This window comes from Acyrthosiphon pisum, chromosome A1 (assembly GCF_005508785.2).
Source record: "Acyrthosiphon pisum isolate AL4f chromosome A1, pea_aphid_22Mar2018_4r6ur, whole genome shotgun sequence".
NCBI lineage: Eukaryota > Metazoa > Arthropoda > Insecta > Hemiptera > Aphididae > Acyrthosiphon > Acyrthosiphon pisum.
In genome coordinates this window covers 59,193,536-59,216,562 of record NC_042494.1, presented here as the reverse complement: position 1 = coordinate 59,216,562, position 23,027 = coordinate 59,193,536, and the positions used below count along the sequence as shown (strand labels likewise).

General features: G+C 33.7%; 2 protein-coding genes across 3 annotated transcripts in view; one reads left to right on the top strand and one right to left on the bottom strand.

Moving 5' to 3' along the window:
* LOC100160412 (four and a half LIM domains protein 2) overlaps positions 1-23,027 on the top strand; it is a 113,081-nt gene that overhangs the window by 8,611 nt on the left and 81,443 nt on the right. The window contains exon 2 of one of the 2 annotated variants that reach the window (XM_001945095.5): positions 5,673-5,758. In XM_001945095.5, coding sequence (XP_001945130.2) covers positions 5,673-5,758 — 86 coding nt within the window. Of the gene's footprint in view, positions 1-5,672; positions 5,759-11,705; positions 12,115-23,027 lie in introns of those variants that run through there. The other variant, XM_029487324.1, reaches the window with a different exon arrangement.
* LOC100161806 (cuticular protein-like) lies at positions 16,621-20,166 on the bottom strand. The gene is given in 3 exon segments (NM_001162032.1): positions 16,621-17,387; positions 19,184-19,285; positions 19,976-20,166. Coding segments are annotated over 3 exon segments (363 nt in total). The 5' UTR covers positions 19,991-20,166; the 3' UTR covers positions 16,621-17,141.

Here is a 23,027-nt window from a genome sequence, read left to right as displayed (position 1 = left end):
AGTAAAATTATAGATATATAAAGTGTAAGTGTGTTCTTAATGTTTTATTCTTCTGATGATGAATCTTCTTCGCTATCCGTTTGTAGAATGTCCTGGGGGAGTCGAGGTCGCAGACGTCTGTTTTGTGTTTTTTGTCCTAGGTTGTAGTGACGGGCTCCTTCCGAATTTTTTAAATTGGCGTGAAAGTTTTGGGATTGAGTCATTATCCATTTGTTAATGAAGGGTATACCCGTATCGTTGTGGATTTGGCTGTTTCTCATGAACCATACGGTTATAAAATATTATATTATGCAATGATTTTGGCAAAAATTAGTTCAACGACCGTATTACTAATAGTAATATAAATAAATATTAGAAAATAATATCCTTAGAAATAGTCAATAGAGGCTGACGAGTGACCACTGTCTCTACTGAGAATCGTTTTTCGTATGCAATGATTAATCATTGAATTTAAATTTTACACATCCATTACGATTACATAGTGACCTACTCAATGATGAGGTTTACTCGAATAACCTACTACAGTACTACAACACTATTACCTATATAATACAGCAGATCGACTTTCCCGGTTTTTATAGTATCGAATAGTGTTTCAACATAATATTCAGTAGGCAATAATATTAGTAAAGAAATTTTACATTTTAAATAGGTATAAAATCTTTAAATTTTATTTACCTATAATATTATAATGTTGTAAATGATTTATATACAATTGTATTATGTGGTCCGCAGAAACGAGTTGGGTTTATAACATAATTTCACGATTAATCGTTGGTACTTGGTCAAGACATTTGTTTTATATAGTATATTTTATTATATAATTTCATCTGCCGCTTACAATATTATAGTCTCCGAGTGCGCCGATTAGTTGTTTGGTCAAAGTCATGCAACAGCGGACAAGTTAAAATATTTAAATACATAATAATATGAGTTATAACTTATACCTAAATTACCACCAGTCGGATACTTGGATAAGTGGGAATGTAATATAAATACCTCACTGAAAACAATGGACAATGAGTCATATATATTTGCGTAAACTCGAGTCTCGAACCAACACAATCTAATGGGTGTGTGTATAATATAAAATATTTTATAATATAGAGTTCACTGTTTTCTCCGAAAACCTTTTATTCTTTTCACTCCTATACCTACAAATCACAATACTGTACTTACCTACTTTAGGTATAATAAATTATTATAATTTTTATTTCTTTCCAATGAACATAATTTGATGTAATTCTGATGTGTTTTAATGTCACGGAGCTATAGACATTAAAACAATTTCAATAATGTGCAGCCTATATTGTTCATATTATGTAGTATATTATATTTCTGAAAGGTTCGAGTGACATTCTCGGTTCTACATTTCACGGAAGTCTGAAAATAAAACTAAAATTTTCAAGTGGTAGTTTCTTTTATGCTTCGAGTAGTGCAAATTTTGTTCTTGACTTCATGTTTCATCGATGCAATGAAAATGTTCTGTTTTAAAGATAATATTTACTTATAACAAAAATAATATTTTACAATACCTATAGGAAAACCAAATTTTACATAAAAACCATCTATATAATATGTGCCCACGGACATAGTATAATCCATAATTTTTTTTTTTTGACAATGCCATATGCATAAACAAATAAATAAAAATACTTTGACAATGTTGTCGTATAACTTGAATAGTAATTTAAAATAAATGGGAACGAGTGAGACACTGACATTATACTCGTCAACTGTCCATTAATAATCATAATAATATTAAAACTGTAAGCATATAATAATCGGTGACACTGCGAAAATGCTACTCAGTAGAATGTTATAATTCTCTGAATTTTAAATATTGGGCGATGACGCGCTTTAAATGAATTGCGTTTTCAAAATGAGACGTATTTTTAGAGACTACCGACTATTACAGAGATACGATGCGTAATAACTTCAACGTCTCGGTGGACGTCCGTCAGATTGGACATAAAGTTTATGAATATAAAAAATTTAGTATTATAATCATAATACGCTTAATATTTTATCGATCGTATTAATGATTAGTGAAACTTGAATTTTACAGTACTTTCGAAGTAATTTATTTACAAACAGCTGCACTTTTTAATAAGCGACTACTCTAAAATTTAAAAAAGAGAAACTTATTTTTCTTTGAAATATCTTTAATATTTAATATTTATATCTATAATATGATAAGATTAAAAAGAAAAAAAAACTGGCCAAGTGCGAGTCCGACTCGCGCACGAAAGGTTCCGTACATAAACGTGTTGGCAACACTGCTTATATTATATACTCTGGGATTTTTAGTATTTGTTGTTATAGCGGCAACAGAATTACATAATCTGTGAAAATTTCAACTTTTTAACTTTCATGGTTCATGAGATACAGCCAAGCCCGGATTAAGACATTTTGAGGCCCAGGGGCCAAAGTTTTAAAAGAGGCGGCCTTGTACGAAAAAAAAAAATAATAGTATTAGGTACCGGTTATAATAAATATATATAGATATTAGGTACTTGGCAATAAATAATGTATCATTTTATTTATAAATTATAACGTATAAGCTTTTTTCTTCGCTAAATAATCATCGGTTTTTTAAGGTGATTTATGCAGTGTTATAGCCTATAACAAAAAAAGTAGTGGACAAATCTGAGGCCCCTAAATAAATTCAAACTATTGAGGCCCGGGGGCCATGGCCCTCTCTGGACCCCCCCCCCCTTAATCCGGGCTTGGTGGCGTAGCCAGGATTATGAAATGAGGGGTGTATTAAGTATAGATTAAAACCAAGTTTTTACAGTATTCGTATATAAATAAATTAAGGGTTCAGAACTTGACTTGTTGCACTAAAAATTATCGAAATATGCAGTCAAAATTCTCAAAATATGCTTAAATATATGTACTATGTATCAAATTTTTATATTATTTTTGAAAAATCATAAAACATATTGCAATTTTGGTAGTAAAAAACTAAAAAATAAGTAGGTATATAAAGCTGATAAATAAATAAATAAATAACAACTGAATTTTAAAAAATACTAGCATACAATACTAGGTTAATAAATAAGTAATAACGAATAACGTGATATGCGAATACCGTGATAAACGAACACGTACTGATGTTCATTCATTCGTACAATATACAATCTAGATGTCAATTATTGTTTAAACATGTTTTTGTCATAAAGATACTTATGAAATCTTACATATGCGAACATAGGGCCAACTGTAGCCAAGCTCCTCCAACAACTTTAACAGCCCTTCACCCCTCACAAACATTCACTTAATTTTTTTAAGCTTATTCAATTTTATAATAGTATGGTATTACGCTTCGGCCTCCCCAAATCTCAAAATTATCGCCTTTTTTACCTAACCAAACATAATATTTTTTAAGATATTTTTCAATGTTATCCAAATATAATTTTTCCCGACAATTGTATGTACATTTAAGTTAAAAAGTACACAAATATGCAAATTCAAACTTTGTATTTAATTTCGCCATTTCATAAGACAAATGTATAACTTGCAAGCAGTCCCAAACCCTATAAACAATATATTTATTAGGAGGGAAAATGTCAATGGGGGGTGTTTGAACCCTCCCCCCTGGCTACGCCACTGCATTCAATGATGCAATTATGTATACATCACGAAAACCGATTCTAATCTCGCAGACACTGTCTGTCGGTCTATATTTTTAAGAATATTATTCATACAATTATTGGTGACTTATTTTTTCAAAAGGAATACGCGGTAGACGAACTAATTTTGGCCAAAAAAATTGAATTTAAGTTGCGTATAAGTTCGTGCTATAAATAACTTAAAAACTAATCCAAATATTGAATAATAATATACACTATGGCAAAAAGTAACAAGTCTCTAAAGTCTACGATTAAAATTTTTTGAACTACAACTACTCGTAATATTGAAAATTCAAATTTAAATTACTTAAATGTTTGCTGCTTAGTCGATTCACATTAAAAGTGTCATCCTATGGCTTAGGCAGTTAGGTATAATACCTATCTATATCTAATATATAAAATTCTCGTGTCACAATGTTAGTTACCATACTCCTCCGAAACGGCTTGACCGATTTTTATGAAATTTTATACGCATATTCAGTATGTCTGAGAATCGGCTACTATCTATTTTAAATAATACTATCTATTTTAAATAAAAATAATAATAGTGTATATTATATATTATTGGTTGCTATTGGTTAATCGGGCATGTTTGTTGATTTGTATTATTATTTTTTGTTAATATATATATTATATATAAATGAATGTTTGTGTGTAGATTAGACCACTGGGAAGAAGATAGGCTAATTTAAAAAGGGTTACATTTGGTTTTTTTACTCATCGGATTTTAGTACGGTTAGGTTAGGATTTTGTATTAATTGATTATATTAATCCATCGTATGTGGAATTAAGTAAAAACGACAAACTTGGTATAACTTTGGTACTTTAGAGTTAAATCATACACTTACGTACAAACAGCACGGGGTCCGCGATCTACCGCAGGTAGGTTGCCTACCTGATAATGTACTGCTGTGAATCAGGATTTTTATCGTGGGCAACAGAAAAGTTAAGATAAATCTAGAACATCACACACCGAATATTAAATAACGCATTGAACAAAGTTTGAGTCATATACAGTTTGTACATTTAACAGGTAACGAAGTGCACGGGATCAGCTAGTATATATATAGTATCTATAATATATTTCTTACTTGTATTTTCACGGACGTGGTGGTTCGCCATTAGAGTAAAAGGTTGTCCTTGCACCAAACTTGAACAAAATTGTTCTCTTTCTCTCTCTCTCTCTCTCTCTCTCTCTCTCTCTCTCTTCCATTTCTCTCGCGCACTCATTCACTATATACTACAAATACGTATACGTATATCCACCGAAGAGATCGAACCATGCCCATATACGGTGTCCAACCGAATGCGGTGACGTCACGGCTGTATCACGTGCCAAAAATGTCACCGTAGGTACCTATTATACCAGGATATACAGTCGAAATCTTCTTTTATTTATATTACAAGACGTTTAGTATTAGTACCACAATCGAGAATAATGCGACCGTCCTTAATACGTCGTCTATATACTGATCAGGACGAATATTAGAATAAACTGTATCATGTTATAAATAATATTTTATACTTTATTATGGGGTATGTAATTTACCTAGCATGTTCATCACCATTCAATCCATTTCTACAAGTAATTATTTTAATTCTGATTTTTTAAGTATGCCTATTTATAAATACAGTGTTTTCAAAAACTTAAATTTTGTATGGTATTTGAGTGCCCTGTGACGATACATAGGTACCTACTTTTTTCAACTGACTACTGAAACCAGATAATATGATGTTTTTACTGTAAATTTTTAAGCATATGTACTTTTTGAAGACTAAATCAAAATTCAAACGAGTTGTTGTAACTTAATGTCCATGAATCGTAATAATAGATATAGACATTTATCTAAATTAAATATCTCATTGTATTAGATATCTATATTTACCTATCTGGGATGTATAATTAAATTTGATATAAATGTAATATTGAAATGTACCTAATAATTTTCAAATCATAATTTAATCGAGATGATGCTTGATGATTCACCATAATATATATTTTTATTGTTTACACGTTTCGTTTTGTTTTCGTTTCAGGGAGCTGTAGCGGACGAGGTGTACGAAGGAAGGCCGTGTCTGGATTGCAACGACAACTGCGCAGGATTTGTGCCACATCCTTGGAGGTAAAAAAAAATTGGTTTACATAAATACGGTTAGGTCTGCGTTTATAGTGCTACACGTAGATATGACGTATATTAAATATTCACTAAATATACAGGGTTCCACCGAAATGGTAAATTAATCTAATTGACACTGTACAGGGGAGGCACTGAGCTAAGGGCAGGCACACTGCTCTTTTAGTTTTACATCATAAATTATGGGCCTAAAAAAAAAAGCAAAACAGGTTGTTACTCGCTGATTATTTGTACCAAAATAAGTCAGTAATATTATAGATTGACATAATTTACTGGAAAATTGAAAATAAAAATGAACCGTTACTGTTATAAAGTAAATATTGTTAATGTAAAATATAAGTGTTCAATTTTCAACCTATACAAAATAAGTGTCTTATATTAAATTATTATTCATTATTATTATTATTATTATTATTGTTATTTTGTTGAGATTACTGATAATTGATAAAATATATCCATGTGACAGTGTGACCCCGCTTGTTTGTTCAATTCCATGTGTATTTTTTATTTTTTATTCATGACTGAATAAAGTTGTAATTTGAAAGTTAACTGGAAGGCGTTAATCATACGGTATTCATTTTTTTTTTAGTTTATTTGCTGCAATGCTGCCCCAATAAAGGTTTTCCAAATAAAAAAAAACCGTTAAGAACTCGAATAAACAACCCTATAATATTATTATATTATAGCTCCCGTGTAGTTTCGCTAGGTTTTCCTGAGTACAATTACTCGACTTTTTACATTTGCTGTTCCTACATACAATCATTATTATTTTGATAAAATGTGGTAATATTCTCATCTTTTCACCGCCCTTAAATTTAATATTAATATTACTGTTTATAGTAGAGTTAGAAACTAAGCAAAAAATTACCGCCAAGGCTTCAAATTCCAGTGAATACAATAAATTATCACCGGAATAATCCATTGCAATAATTCGATGAAAACATAATCATATTATATAAAAACACGTATATACCTACATCAATTAATATGTTCACAATTGCAGAAGGAAGAAATTATTTTTGCTGTCGTTTTAGCCACTTTTTTTTATTATAATACTAGCTGATCCTGTGCATTTCGTTGCCCGTTAAAAATGCCAATTCTATATGATTCAAAATTTGTTCAATTTGTTACCTATTTAATAATTGGCGTAATGGTGTTCAAAACTTAAAAACTTTCATCGATTATCTGAAATCTCAAAATACTTGTGCAAGCACCACTTTAAAATGTGAATTGTATGGTGGTACGAAGGTATCGTGAAAATGTCAAGCCTCAAGCTATCATTATTATTATATTAGGCTCATATTTTACGCTCTACGTTGATCAGTCGGTGACTCAGTCAGGACACGTTCGATTATAACCTTGCAGTGTCGGCATAGCCACGGCCGGGGCCGCTCCGTTTTTTCATTTTTTTTTTTTTGGTCTTGTAAATTTTCATTTGTTTGTCATGTTCCTGGTCTATATAGGAGTAAGGATCCCGTAATGTATTAATCATTGAAATGTTTAACGGTACATATAATTTTTAAGTACCATTTTTTTTTTACAGGGCCCAGGGCCCAGGTCCCGTCCTGAGAATTTTTAATTTATAACCATCCTACCTGGCGTTGCCCATTAGACACGCTTGTGATCATACGAACAGTATATTTTCAGGTAGGCAATATGCGGTGGATAGAAGACCCCGCAAAAAACTTTATGATAAACAAAAACACATTATTATTTAGAGTTTATTTTTTGCTAAATAGATGGCGCCACTATTGTATTTTTGCCAGGCAAATTTCCTACTTATCCAGTAGGTTTTTTTAAATGACTTTCATACAAACCTTGTCCTGAAAATTACGAACACAACAAATAAATATTAGTGAAATCGGTAAAGGCGTTCTCAAGTTATGGTGTGACCAAGGGAATAAGGGATTCATTTTTATATACAATATACATATATAATATAGATAGATATATAGATAGATACATAGATAGATAGATAGATAACGTGTATCTATAGATAGGTGGACATAATATGTATTATATGGATAGACGTTTCTACCTATATATGACCGAATAAACTGTGTGTATCCATTTATACATATTACATACATATACATATATATCGGATTATTGCATATTATTCTTTTATCATCAATCAATCATTATTTCAATACTTAAGTATATACATTTTTTTGAAAAAAAAAACTTTTCATAGTTTCTAGTCGTTAAAAATGATATTGTATATTTTTTAATATTTTTATTCTTAATTTTTTTTTAAGTTTTTACTTTTTGAAATTACATCGAGGTACAGTTTTAATTTCATATTCCGAAGCAGAATATTTTTCCAACTATTTCGATACATAAAAATCGAATAGTGGACGAGTAGTTTATGAGTTATCACTTATCACTTTACCAGTGTTTGAAGTTTTGATGAGCGGATTGGAGTAGTAAGCTGTTATACCCCGGAAAATGTTGGTTCACTACTCCACTCATCGAAACTTAAAATACTTGTAACTCATAAACTATTCGTCCTAAATTACATTTTTATGTATCAAAATAGTTAGAAAAATATTCTGCTTTGGAATATGAAAGTAAATCTGTATGTTGTCATTTAAAAAGTAAAAATTCTTATTACCAATTAAGTACCAGCCACACGAACCGTTTGAAATAATATATTATGATGTATATATTGTGTCAAATAAATAATAAGGAATATTAATACATTACGAGTATGGTGGGCCGCTTAAAGTTTGGACCAGTCGTGCGTGAGTGTTGAGTGAAAATAAATTCATGTTTAAAATACGATCAGCCACCTATTATATTAAGTAACTAATTAATTGTACTTCTGTTATAAAGTGCTGCTATAGGGTGGCTTCTTTTTTCAAGCGCCGCATGTCAAAAAAAAAAAAATAATGTACATCCGCATACATGCTTATTGTAAATTTAAATTACAGATTGAATGTTTTTAAAATAAAGTTAAAAAAAAAAAAAAAAAAAATTAATTGTAGACGTAATTTTGAGACAGTGAATATTATGTAAATGGGCCGCTTAGAATTGAAAATCTCGATTGGTTGATACATATATACCAACCCGTCCCTGGAAATCTCCATGCATCTATATAATGTACATAAACAGCACTGTTCGGTCATTACGAAAAAATGTAGTGTATTAATATTATTTATTAGTATTGAGTTTATTAATATTAATATTAATATAATAATAGTCGTTAAAACTTCAGCCTTATGAGGCTGTCAACGCACTATTTGTTTTCTCTCTCTGGCTCACACGCAACATAGACAAAATGCATTTACGCAAAATCATTTTTTCTATGTGTTTAAGTAACCTTAGAGTTAAGTCACCCATGACAAAAAAAAAAGAGAATAATACTTTTGAGGGAATGACATATAGATTTGTCTAAATATTGTCTCAAAACAATTTAAACATAATTTTAATTTACAACATTTTTTTATTTATTTTGAAAGTCGAATACAAAGTCAAATAATAATAAAATATAAAATCGATATGTCATTCCCTCAAAAATATTATTCTCTATCTTTTTTGTAGTAGGTAACTTTACTCAAAGATTACTTAAACGCATAGAAAAAATTATTTTGCGTAAATGCGTTTTGTCTATGTTGCGCGTGGGCCAGAGAGAGAAAACGAATAGTGCGCTGACATCCTCTTATGATGCGCTTAATTGAATCACGACCACGGCCAATAGCAACGACGTTGAACTGGTGGCAATCAATGGACACGAGAGAGACTGTCAGACCGACTGTAAGTCTGCGTGTCTCCGATCGTGTTTTCTTTCACTAAAACAACTACCTCCTGCATGGAATATTATATAGTGATAAAAAATAATAATTATACGCTGTACCGAATTATGTACTACATGTCTCGGTCGGCGGGGTGGGGAGGGAGGGGAACACCTCAACTGTGTCGTCTATGAAACTCGGTCGTGGACTACGGCGATTTAAATATATTACAACTCGATACGGAGAGTTTCTCCTCGACGCCCCTCCCCCCCACAATGTTAATTGGCTTCTTGATATTTTTTTAACGGTCATGTTCAATATTTTTGTATATTGTTTGATGCAAATTCGATAATATTTCATTATTATACCTATATAATATATACCACCTTTACATATACATAGAATTATAAAAGCCAAGGCCTAACTCCCAAGGTGGGTATATAGTGAATTGTAGTGTATATTAATAATGTACGACTATGTTATATATTAATACATATTATATTATTATATGCATATAGACTATAGTAAAAACAAACCACAGCGATACCTATCAAGGTATCGTATATAATTCACAAGCTATTAAGTGGCATTTACCGCACTGTAATACCAGTATACCACTCAGTGAAATATTATCATATTATATACGTTACCGTGTGTATACCTATATTCAGTTGTACATATATTATTATAGCGTGTATATAGCCGAAAATATTTTAATTATTTGTGGGCTGCAGTGCGATTATTTTTCAACGCCCCCTTTAATACATCAGACTTATATAATGATCTCGACGCACGCATTGTCGTTGTCTCTGTCTTTAACAAACATTAATTAGCATTCTAAATAATATGTACGGTCAGCGTTTCCAATACGGTTTTGTTGTTTTTGATTTAAGACCAAAATAGTATATTTACCAGGTATCAAACCGTCAGTTTTTTCGATATTTAAATTTTAGACTGAGTTTTGGCTTACAACTTTTTAAGTAAATAAAATACGACAATTTGAAAGGATACGATTAGTCGTTACTCTTAAAAATATATTAATCAAAACTATTTAGGTAGTTTACCAAAAATACATTTTTATTTTTACATAACCCCTTTCTTGAAGCAGCCAACCGTGTGGCGTAGCTAATATTACAGTATATACACGGCCCAAATGTCCAATTATTCCTGAAACGTTTTGAACGACGGGTACGGTCGCAGTTCGCCTGGACGGTGTCGAGGTAGTCTATCATATAGGCATATTTCGTATAATTATAGTCGAGATAGAATAGACAGGTTAGGTAAAAATAACACAGTTGACGACGTCTAGATAGACGGTACCTATACGATGCGTAATAATATAATGTTATGCTATGATTAATGAATAATGATTATGATGGCGTTTCAGTCAAACGCTAAACTAGCGGAGCAACGACGCCTGTGTCTCGTCCAAGTATATTATATTATGTACTCTACGTAAGCATTATAACGTCGTATAATAATAATATACACAGTGGATTTTGCGTACATTCAAAAATAAAATTGCGTTGGCCTGAAATATCTGTTGCCCGAGTAGCTCGTATTAATATAAAATTAAAATAACAGAAGTTTCAGAAATAGTGACGCGAATCGTTGGCAGGTGCGCAGCTTCTCTCTGTTTATAATAACACAATAATAATAATATGTATAATATTAATTTAACGCTATACGATGTATTATTATTACTGTCGTGCGGTGTGACGTAGGTACCTACCACCGGCAAAATATTGTTATTATTATTATTATTATTGGTACCATCGTCGGTCGGTGCGTTGGCCGTCGGCCACGTGGCGTGCTAACGATCCGGAGCGAATTTGCGCGCGTGGACCGCACCGGAAGCGCTCCACTCCCGCCCCGGTCAACCGGGCGGCTTATATGCACACTTCCGGTCGCATCCGGTCTCGCAAATAACCGTTTGCGGAACCGTTTTCGCCGCCCAGCGATTAGCCGCACACGTACACGCGCACAATATGCACGTTATAATATTATATATAGAGGTATAGGTACCTAATAAGACGTAGAAAACCTGTGACGACGACTGCGGCGGCGGCAGCGGCGCAGGCTGTTTTATTTTACGTTTCGCGTTGGTCGCGTTTGCAGTTGGCACTCGGCGTCGACGGCGAGCGCGTACAAAAATAAACGACGGTGGCCGGCCGAGCCGAACTGACGCGGTAAATAATATCATAATAACATAATAGTCCGGTGCCGCCGCTATTATACACGTGTGTCCGAAACAATATGATAATATTATTATAATTATTATAAGTTATAACTACGTATACAAAACTAAATAATATTATAAATCATAACAATGCGGTACGTTATATCGTAGCACTTGAGATTGCGGTAAAGTTCTGATATTAATAATAGTGATAGTGCGCCTGGACGTGATTTCAACAACTCTGCTGCAAGACCGATTATATTGATATATCGTGAGATATAAACAAAAACGCAGCCGCCGCCGTGTATTGTGTTGCGTTTCGTTTTCGTCGTCACCATCGTCGTGGTATAATATAACATACGGTATGAACCGTATGCGTCTTGGCGTGGCGGTTGCATAACGTTATTATAATATTATTATCCGTCCAACAGGTAAGAAAACCCTCTACCCCTCCCGGCAACCACCACTACAAGTCTTTCATATTTGACGCTTTTCGTTGGATTTGAAATTTAAGTTCGTAACGTTTTCAGACGACGCTTTCCGAGCATATTACTATCCGAGTTAAGTTCCTACCTCCTTACCCATTCGAGCCCCCTCCGCAATGTGACTTATATGATTTATATATTTTTAAATATTCGTACAATATTGCGTCTTTGACCGTCTTAGTAAGTGCACCCAGTAATCGATAAAACAGTAAAAGAGTTTTCGATAAATTTTCTAGTCAGTGATTATGGTATGTTGGGTTTATTGTTGATTTTTTAACTTCGAAACTTGCCTGTATAATTGTATACAACGTGCGAAAACTATAACATCACAAGCGGTTTGATACATATGTCGAATGGCATTGCTATAGGTGCAATTATTACAACAAGATTTCGGCCAACTGTACGTATCTGCTCGGAGGTCAGTCCGAGATGACCGCAAAAAGTCAAGTTCGCTAGATGTGGTTTGTTTTCTATATACCTATCTGGCTATCTATAATCCACAGTTTTGTTGTGATTACTTTAAAATGTATTCAGAATATGTATTTGATTACTTGGTGTCATTTATATTTGAAATATGTCTTTCAAAAGGACTTTAATATAAATACAAATACATTTTAAAAGTATTTAAATACAAGTAGGTATTCAAGTATTTAACAAGACCATAAATCCAATAATTTAGTTTCGCATAAACATTATAATATTCAGTAGCGGTTTTTCTTGTGACGTATTATCGTTGTCGACTTGGGAAAAGATAATAAAATGGGTGAAATGCTGCCGGCCGCATGACTTATATAGGTACCTATTGCAGCATACTTTAATAACGAGCGTTTATTAATTGGTGCAACTGTATAGATGAATATGGGGACTGTTGAAGTGTTGATGTGTGATTGTTAGAGAGCAGCTTTTCAGGTGATAAAAATTGTAATTATCAACTTAGGCTTCGATTTTGAAATGTATTTTTACATGTACGTACTTGAACTGGGTCAAATTAGGGTTTAAATAATAATTATATAGGACATCAAGATGTGGGGACAATCTCCATTACCTTCCAAAAAGGTTTTGTTCTTATGATTTATATAGGAATCTGTGTATTATTATATTTTAATCAATAATTAATTTTTGTCTTTTAAATATTACAAATCGTTATTCTTTTAAATAAATGTACGCCAACTTTTTCAATATTGAGAATAGCCAAATTTGATCTTAATATTCAAACGGTGGGCATTACTGCACTAGACAGATTCTATCGGATTATATTTAACGCTGCAGTAGGTAAAGTACATTTTCTTGTAATTTTGTAGCTACAACGAAACAAGTCCTTAATATATTAATACGCAGTGAAACCTCGTTAAGTCGAAATTCAAAGGAAATTAAATATTTTCAACTTATTTTAATGTTAGGTTACCTAGGTTAGATTAGGCAAGGGAAGGGCATTTATTTCGACTTATTAAGGTTTTTGACTTGTCGTGGTTCCACTGTATCTCTATCATTATTAATTTAACGGATAGGTATCTGCCAGACGCACTTGTACGCCGTGCAACACGGATAATGTATTATGCGTATGACCTGTGTACAGTTTAATAATACACTACCTAGCCACCTAGGTATAATAATAATAGTGATAATATTATAATCGGATATTGAACCAAGCCCTATACTTATTATAGAGTTTCGAATTTTTATGAGAAGTTTATGGTCCGAGAATGGACGAACCCCAAGTATAATATGATAATATATAAAATATATTAATAATATGACGTAACATTATGTCATTATAATAATATTACGAAGAGAAAACAAAACACGTACCTAACGTATGGTCATTATAATATTATGCAGTGTATTCTTGTGGAATATAACATAAAAACGGCGATGAGCCTACTACAATAATTATATATGTTAACATCTATGTCAGTGGCGCAACTAAGGAAGGCAGCTTATCCAAAAAAAAAAAAATTACTATCAAATAGTTTTTTTGTTTGTTGCTATTCTCATCTTACAGGTAAAATCAATAATATATTAGTAATTAATGTTACAGTGAAAAACGGCAAGCTATAGTAATGATGAGTGTACATCATTTTGGTAGACATAATTTTCTACGACGATAGTGTGACAAACAGTAAAAAAAATTACTCATCTTTGTTAAACCAATACATTTTTCGCTTCGCTCCATAAAATTGAATATTATAAAATGTCTGATATGTATGGGTGAGGTGTGGGGGGGTTGAACTTCACGGGTACAATTTTAAATTAATAGTCGTGGTGAGGCCTCTCTAGAATATTAACCCAATATGCGCGCCTATGATTGACGTCCGGATCACAGGGGACCAAATATAGTGGTGTATCTGAAGTTCGACTCACTTGTGAAACTAATATCATCTTAACACAACTAACGATACTCTCGGACGAGGGTCTCCCATTCCAACATTAATAAGCTTCTAGAATTTTATTTCACAACAGTTAAATATTCATTTTATTGCTATAGACACATCTTTATAAATACATAAGAATTAAACACAAGGCCCAATACTCATATCACCCCTTCCCCTCGAATGCGTCATTGCGATTTCCTTTGCAATAATAATTTTATATAATTTGCGGGACTTTGTATATTATACGCGATTGAAATCGTAAACAACGAGTTTGAAAATATTTAAATACACGTTCTTCAGGCGGCGTAAAGTTGGGTAAATTAATTATATTAGCTGCGTATATGTATTGTACGTCGTATACTGTACAACAGATATTTCTTAATTTAGATTTGTGTTTGTGCTATTATTTTATTTCACGGTTTATTTTATGCTCGTGACGACGAGTGATGTAGGCCATATAGACGTACGCGGTTCCTACGGTGTCGAATAAAGAGAACGACGAAGACAAAACAATAAAGCACGTGTCCGAGTGTAAAAAAATAACAAAAACACTGCCATACGTCCTTCAGGGGCGTTAAGAAGGAATATATTGATTGCATATGGTTCATCAGCGTTTTGTATCGTATACGCGGGGGCAGTGGCGCCCAAACCTATTACTAGGTGTAGCGGTCACTACACCTTGAAAATAAGGGGTGGGCGGGTATAATAACGTAAAATAATTAACTTGAAATATGTTCGTTATTAATCACAGATTATATTGATTGATACCTTAATATTTACTAATATTATCAATTAAAATATGATAAAATGTATAAAATAATATAATTTTAAGTTTGTGAGAGGGTGGGTTGGTGGGTAAAATTATTTCTTGTTACACCTGAAAAATATATCTTGGGCGTCACTGACGCAGAAAATATCAGGTACGGTGCGATGTCGAGAAAGCGTCGAAAGTCGAATCCGATTGCAACGATCAACATTATGTACAGAATGTATCGGTACCTATATATAGCAAAAATCCAATATTGTATTTGTAGTTACTAATGATACAGAACTTAGGTTTGACGAGTGTAGTCTGTAGGCCGTGCAATAGTATACCGCGGTATAATAGTGTTTCGTTTGCTTCGTATCCACGTCGAAAAGAGTTCCACGTGCAGATAATATATAACGTATAATATTAACTACATAAGTCAATCGACAACCGTATTTCAATCAGTATCGGAAGCCAAAACTACAAGCTTTGTGACAATACCATAATATTATAATATATATGTACAAACGAGAGCCACAAAAACGTTGAAAATAATCAAGATCGTGCAGTCATTTTTCTAGGTAACTTTATGTTTTTTTAAAAAAACTTTTTGTATATAAAATATATAATGTTGTATTATAGAGAATATATTTTGAAGTCATTATAATGATTGTATACGGTACATTTTTCAAGAAAAAAATTAATACTTACCCAAATATTTATTATCGTCTTATAACTTTTTATTCAACTCCAATCATTTAAACTTGAGCTTACTGGATAGATATTAACTGTATGGATATTTGATTTTTTTTCTTCGAAATTCAAAATGTATAAATTCATAAAAGTTAAAAATTTAAAAAAAAGTAAGACCTACAGGTATACCTAATAAATATTATATTTTTTTCAAACATTTTATGTTTGAATGACTTTAAAAGTTAGGTAAGATATAACATTTTACCGAAGAAATTACTATATAATATAATAATGAAAAAATAATCATTATTTCCATACTGTTAACCATTGATAATAAAAGAATTGACGAGACATCACAGCTACAATTTTTGTGATTGAATTTTTAAAAGTTTCGAGATGAGTGATTGTGGCCACAGTGTGGTTTTATAGATAATTCATTATTTAACCGAGTTTTCTCCATTCCGCCATACTTGCATATGTATTTAGTATCTATGGACATGTCTTTTATCCACTGTCTTATTATTATCATTTTTTAATAGGCTCTTAACATTATTGTAGCAACTATATCATATATTATGCGCTTTGCGTGTAATATATAACACAAAATGGTTAGTTAACGTGCAAAAATACGAACAATTATTGGAGTTTTTAAATACGTATACTTTATTCATTATAAAAACAAACCGATATAAAATAATACTAATAACAATAAAAATGATTAACAATGCAAGTGATTATAAATGCACATATTACATATATATAGGTATACACACCACGCGTAGTTCGAGTACACACACGTACTCGTATTTATATAATTAAGTATAAAAATATAATAAATTGTATGATTTTTTTTTTTAGTAAAACAAAGGTCTACGCGTGCGGTTAGGGGGTAATGGAAATAACGTATATAATAATATACTAATAATCGTACTATTATTTTAATATGAATTATATGACCGGGCGACGACGACGACGGCAATACGCCAACGCTATTATGATAACATAATATTATTATTAATATTATGATTGTAACAATAATAACATTATGTTTTCATCGCCGCCGCCGCCGTCGTCGGTATCACCACGCACCGGAAGTCTAATGATGATGATGATGATGGCTCGGCGGCGGCGATGGAGGGTTTCGCCTGCTTCGGCCGCGCTCAGAAGTCGAACGCGTCGTTGCTGGGCTTCCTGTAGCCCGTGTTTCCGCTGTCGGACCGGCTGACCACCGCGTTGAAACCCGTTTCCGGTCCAGCGGTGTACTCGACCAGCCTCATGGCACCATCGGGTTCCAGAACGCTGTAAGCTCCCTTGACCACGTCACCTTCGCGTGCCTCCCATTGACTTTTCACGTCGTACGTTTCCGGGTCGTGGACGGCGTAATCGAACTTGTACGCTTTGGGCGCCTGTGGTACAACAAAACGAGTGTCGTCGTGGGTTTTAGTCGTCGTCGTGACATTGCGAGCAACAAGGTATGATCGGACAACTTTTCGACAGTCAGATCACTGATATAATAAGCTATAAGTTGATATGATGGTTTTTCATCGGTTTACATATCAAAAATGTTCATAGCGAAAAATTGAAAATCGGCGAAATACCAGAGTGATTTCTTTTCTTGTCAAAGTGACGGTTGGCTGGTGAGGAAGATGCGCATCACAAATGTACTTAGTTTATTATATCGTGGGTAAGCGAGTGGCGCCCAAATAAGTTGGTGAACCTTTGCGATCATACCGTGTTTAAATCACGATCGTCGCGTCACGACGAAATGTCGTAGCACGCGGTCATTGACATACCATAAAGATTATTACAGATTATATTATGATTATTATTTATCACACTATATACGAACCAGGGGGGGGGGCATTATGGTAGACGGCGGTGGTGTTGGTGGAGGAACCGGACAAAGATACCGTTCGGCTATTGCTATATTTTATATAGGTGCTCGCACCGCTATCGGTATGGTAACGTAATCGAAAACGGCCGATGATGACGTGTGGGTGTTTACTGGACCGTTGAGGATAGTGATAAAGGTGATTACAATGAAAGAAACGAGCGAGATAGCGAGTGTACAGTATTATAATAATATATACCGCGTGCATTGTATTCGAGACGGTTACGGCCGGTATACTGCACGGTTACAATACATTATTATTGTTATTATTTTGCTCCGATATTATTGTTATTACCAACAGTATAGTTATATTATTCGCCGACATAGGTTTATAACGCGACGGCCGTGTTGCTTAACCACTGCAGCACTTTACCGGCTGTTCCGGTCCGTTAGGAACACTGCGCACCTATTCACACGTTATCGCGTGTGACATTGTTGTCGTCGCTGTTATTTACTCGGCTGGGCGGTCGTGTAATGTGATTTTTAGTCGATTTAACCGAAAACGAGCTGTCGTACAGGTAACGGCCGTGTGTAACCGATACGGCGGTACCCACCATAACGATACGACGGAATGTCGTGTGAAAAAATTGTATATCGTGTCCCGCTCGTCATAGAAAATGTCGAATCCAACGAACGAAATCGGTTATCGCGAGAGACAAATGATTACAAACCGAGAGTACGCGGAGAAAATGGTTATTGGTAGAAAAAAAACCGTCGACGACGACTAGAAGCGATTTCTTAGAGCCTTCGTCGAGTATTACAACTGCCGGCGGAGGATTATTATGATAGAGTAAAGTCTTTCTGGCGGGAAAATGCCAGCCCGAAGCCGCCAAATTAGGTTGACCTGCAGTATAGTGTATATCTTGCGGAAAAAATTATAACAATAATATATTCTAATCATAAATAGATGAAAATATATACTATTCTTATCTAAGTAATTATGTCTTAGCGGGAAAGGAGGTGGATCAATGAGAACTTCAGCTGTATATAAATTTTAAATTTTAAACACTTATTACAAAGTGTATCCCTTGATTCCAAATTGAAAATTAAGTTTCCCAGACATTTAAAAACTACGTCTCTAGAAATGAGACGAGATTAGACGTGACTGTTTTGATCAGCGATGGCTGTTTTGGGCGGGGAGAAAGAGTACGGATTCAAGTAGAATTTTTTCAAATATGGCCACACTATAACCATCAGTCTCCTGCAGTAGCCGGTAATGATGTGTGCCTATACCTATGTATTAACGAGCGAACGGGATCGCGTTTCGAATGATAATTACAATAAAAGTCGTATTGACGTCTATATACTCACGTAATTTTCGGCGGACTCTGAGCTCTGGGACCTGGGTCCTCCTTCGACGAAAATCGGTATGGCCATGGTGCACGCCGTCATCACGCTGAGTGCAGCAAACACCTGGAAAACACGGTCGCGGGTACACGACGGCATCAGTATATAAACACGACGCGTGAAACAGACGGCGGAAGACGACGAGAGACCAAAACAACAATATTGTTATACCTACATAACCGTGGATCGGGACTTGGTACGCGAAAAATGCGTTGATCACTTAAAAATGTGGAAATATTCAAATGAATATAATAGGTATATACATACGCTACCGGTGATGTTATTACATATACCTAGGTATAGTATATTATATAAAATAGAGAGTCTCAGTACAATAAGATTTGTATCAGATTGTTAAAATATGATTTTAAAATGATTATCTGTTGAATTGATAACAGACGGAATATACATTTTCCAGTTAACATTTAAAGAAATGTATGTTATATCAAAGGTAAATATAGTTTTTTAACAAATTTCTAAAATATAAATAATATTTAAAAATCGCATAGAAAAAATAAGAATGTTAATTTGATGATTGTAGTCAAACATTCAATTTATTTTATGAACTATTTAAAATATTCTAAAAGTTCCACCATGCGCAATAAGACAAAATATAACAAATCTTTAAAACATGGATGATTAGAACAAAAAATACAAAATATACACCGAAAATGTTTAAGTTTGAAATACAGACACGAACAATGTCGCCATGATCCCGAGTCCTGACATAAAAAATCACTACAAAAGTGTACTTACTTGACACGATCTCATGGTGTAGATGATGCGATGATGCGATGTACGACAATGGGTTTCGCTGTTGTGTGCTGTTGCCGCAGTGAAACGTGTATAGTTAAATACGTTATTATAATATATGCGATATAGTATCGTTTTTTGGTTTTTTTTTTTAAATATAATAGTAGTCGAAACCCGAACTATCGAACACTGATATCATACGAGTCCTGGGCCTGGGATTTTATACATTTTTCGAACGTCCCCCACGTTGTCGCCGCCACACGTAGGTCTCTACCTCCACCGCCGCCGCCGCCGCTAGACATTTCCCGAACACGTTTTCCCGAATTGGACACGCGACACCGACGACGTAATCCGCCGCCACTGGAAACGGGAGACGGCGGTGGCGGCGGCCGGGTACACGAATGCCAAGGTCGGCGTGTGAGCGGTTTTCACGTTGCCGCAGAGTTTTCTCGCCGAAGATGTGGGTCAGCGCGCTCGCCGTGGCTGCAGTTGCGCCAGTAAAAATATATGTAGGTACTTTGTATAGATATTGTGTACACGCGGATCCACTTTACATAGATTCATGCCAATGCAGGGCTTAAAGGCCGTAGGGGATGGAAGAGGGACACTCAGATACTGTTTCGAAGATACCTCGCTCGTTTAATGTATACAGTACACTATATACAAGGTGATTCGCCGAGCATGCTCACCCATATTTTTTTTTCAATTAATATGCCATTTTTACAGATTATTAATATCATCGACGGATTAATATTAATGACTAAAATTAAATTTTCAATTCATCATGGCCCCCATATTTTATTACCACGTCGAAATTTTCAGAAAAATTATCCACTGTATAATTTACAGTTAAAAAGGGATGTTCTCATTTGAGAAACAGAAGTTTCTATCTCCACAGGACACTCCTTAAGAATTACAAAACAATTGCTCTTTAAGTATATTGAAAAATTCCAAAAATAAGATTTTTAATGACTGCATTATTGAAGAAAAAAGGGGTGAGCATATGCTTGATGAATTACCTTGTATATAGTCAATTTATTATAATATAATAATATTATAGATGCGCAATACTTCTGTCTTCAACAATTGTAATTTTATATTCAGAATCCATTGTTTTTGATATGCTTACGAATTATCATTTATTGGTGATATTATTAGGTGCATATTTTGTAACTAGTCTCCACCCTTTTTTCCTTTTTTACCGTATATTATATTATATATATATTTTTTTTTATTAATTAACCCGCTGCAACTTAGGCCATTGGAGGGTACTGTAGGTTTAAACACGTTTACACAGTTAGGTAGCTTTTTATTGGGCACCCGTAGGTATCTGCCATGCCCGAAGAAAAATGCCGCCCGCGGCCGAGGTTTTGAACCGGCGTCCGTGGGCGTCGCGACCGACGCCTTAGTCCACTCGGCCATTCCGTCCCCCTATATTATATAGTATTATAGTATTTTCACGTTTCTTTTATATAATTTGCCATATTGTTCCTTACAATAATATTATAAATCGATGAAAATAATATTCGAAAATAGAATCAATGTCAACAAATCTTAAATCTGAACCAAAAACCAAAAACAATATTATATCTGGTCCGTGGAATGGTGTCTACATTATTTCGGTCGATAATGTCTAACCGTACTATATTATATTTTAATACGGACGCGGATGTCATCACGATTAATATCGAAAATTTGGAAACTTAAATAAAATTAGAGAATTTAATTGTTTAGAAACAGTGTTGTGGCTTGTGATGCGTTAAATAGTTCACGACTTCCGATGGTACGATGTGTACTCTTGTGTCTTCTGCAAGTACGCAGCATATATATAATGGTTGAACCAACTTACACCTAACCAATGAATACGTATATTATTATTTGCTGGGATATTTTACTTTCGGAAAGATTTGTTTACCTGCACATTTTTTTTCATCAATCATTAATATTGTTCGTGCATAGGTACATTTCATTTTGTCATCAGATATTTTTTTTTAATGGGTATCGCGAGCGGGTTTTTTCTTTATTTGCACCGTCATCTGCAGTGCAAAGATCACAACCATATTATTATTTGTTCTGGTGCACGCTACAAGCCCATTTCCTATACAAATAACCACCGAGTAAATGGTTCGCTGACAACGCAATAATAAAATCACTCCGTCCGATTAATGTATTTTTTAATGGGTGTAGTAAATAGTGATACGTGGCATACTCGAGAAAATCTCATAGGTTTAACAATATTATGTAAAAAAAAAAAAAAACGTTTTTAACAGAGTTCAGTTTGATCGCGATTTATTCAGTTTGTTTATATTTTAATTGTTTACATTTAATCACGGCGAGTTGCAGTTGCAGTTTTCAATGATTTTTTCGAATACTTCTTAGAAATTTGCGCTTCTCTTGTAAAACATACTAATATGAAACCATGAAACCGCATTAAATGCAACAATACTTTTTATCATTACTCCTATAGTGTTGTAAATGGCGTGAATACTGAATACTAAATACTAAGCGTATATTATATACTTGAGTGTAAACATAAAAACTGACATCGTTATTTAAAAAATGTAATTTAAATTGTCTATTATTATTCATCGTAGTAGATCAATTCACTACGAAATTCTCGCTCATATGCATATGGTATGTAAATGTATGCTAAAAAAGCTAAAAAACCAAATAATATATGTAAACCAATAATACCTATTACGATATTGAAAATGACCACAATATTGAACCGAGACAAAAGTCGGTGCATACACTATACACTTATGACAATATAATATATTATGACGTATTGTTATAACCATTTTATTCCGTGGGCCAATACGTATAGACATATCAGATAATATAACACCGCTGCAGCAGTAGTTATGCAACTTTGACGGTTCTCAGGTTGGTATACTAGGTATATGGATAATATTTAATATATAATAATCGATCCTATCATTTTTCCCAACGACCGTTGTAAAAAAAGAAAGTAAATTGGTGACTTATTTGGTGCCTACCTATAATACCTAACTATATATCGTTACATTTTTGCCCACCGCAGGGTGGGGGAGGC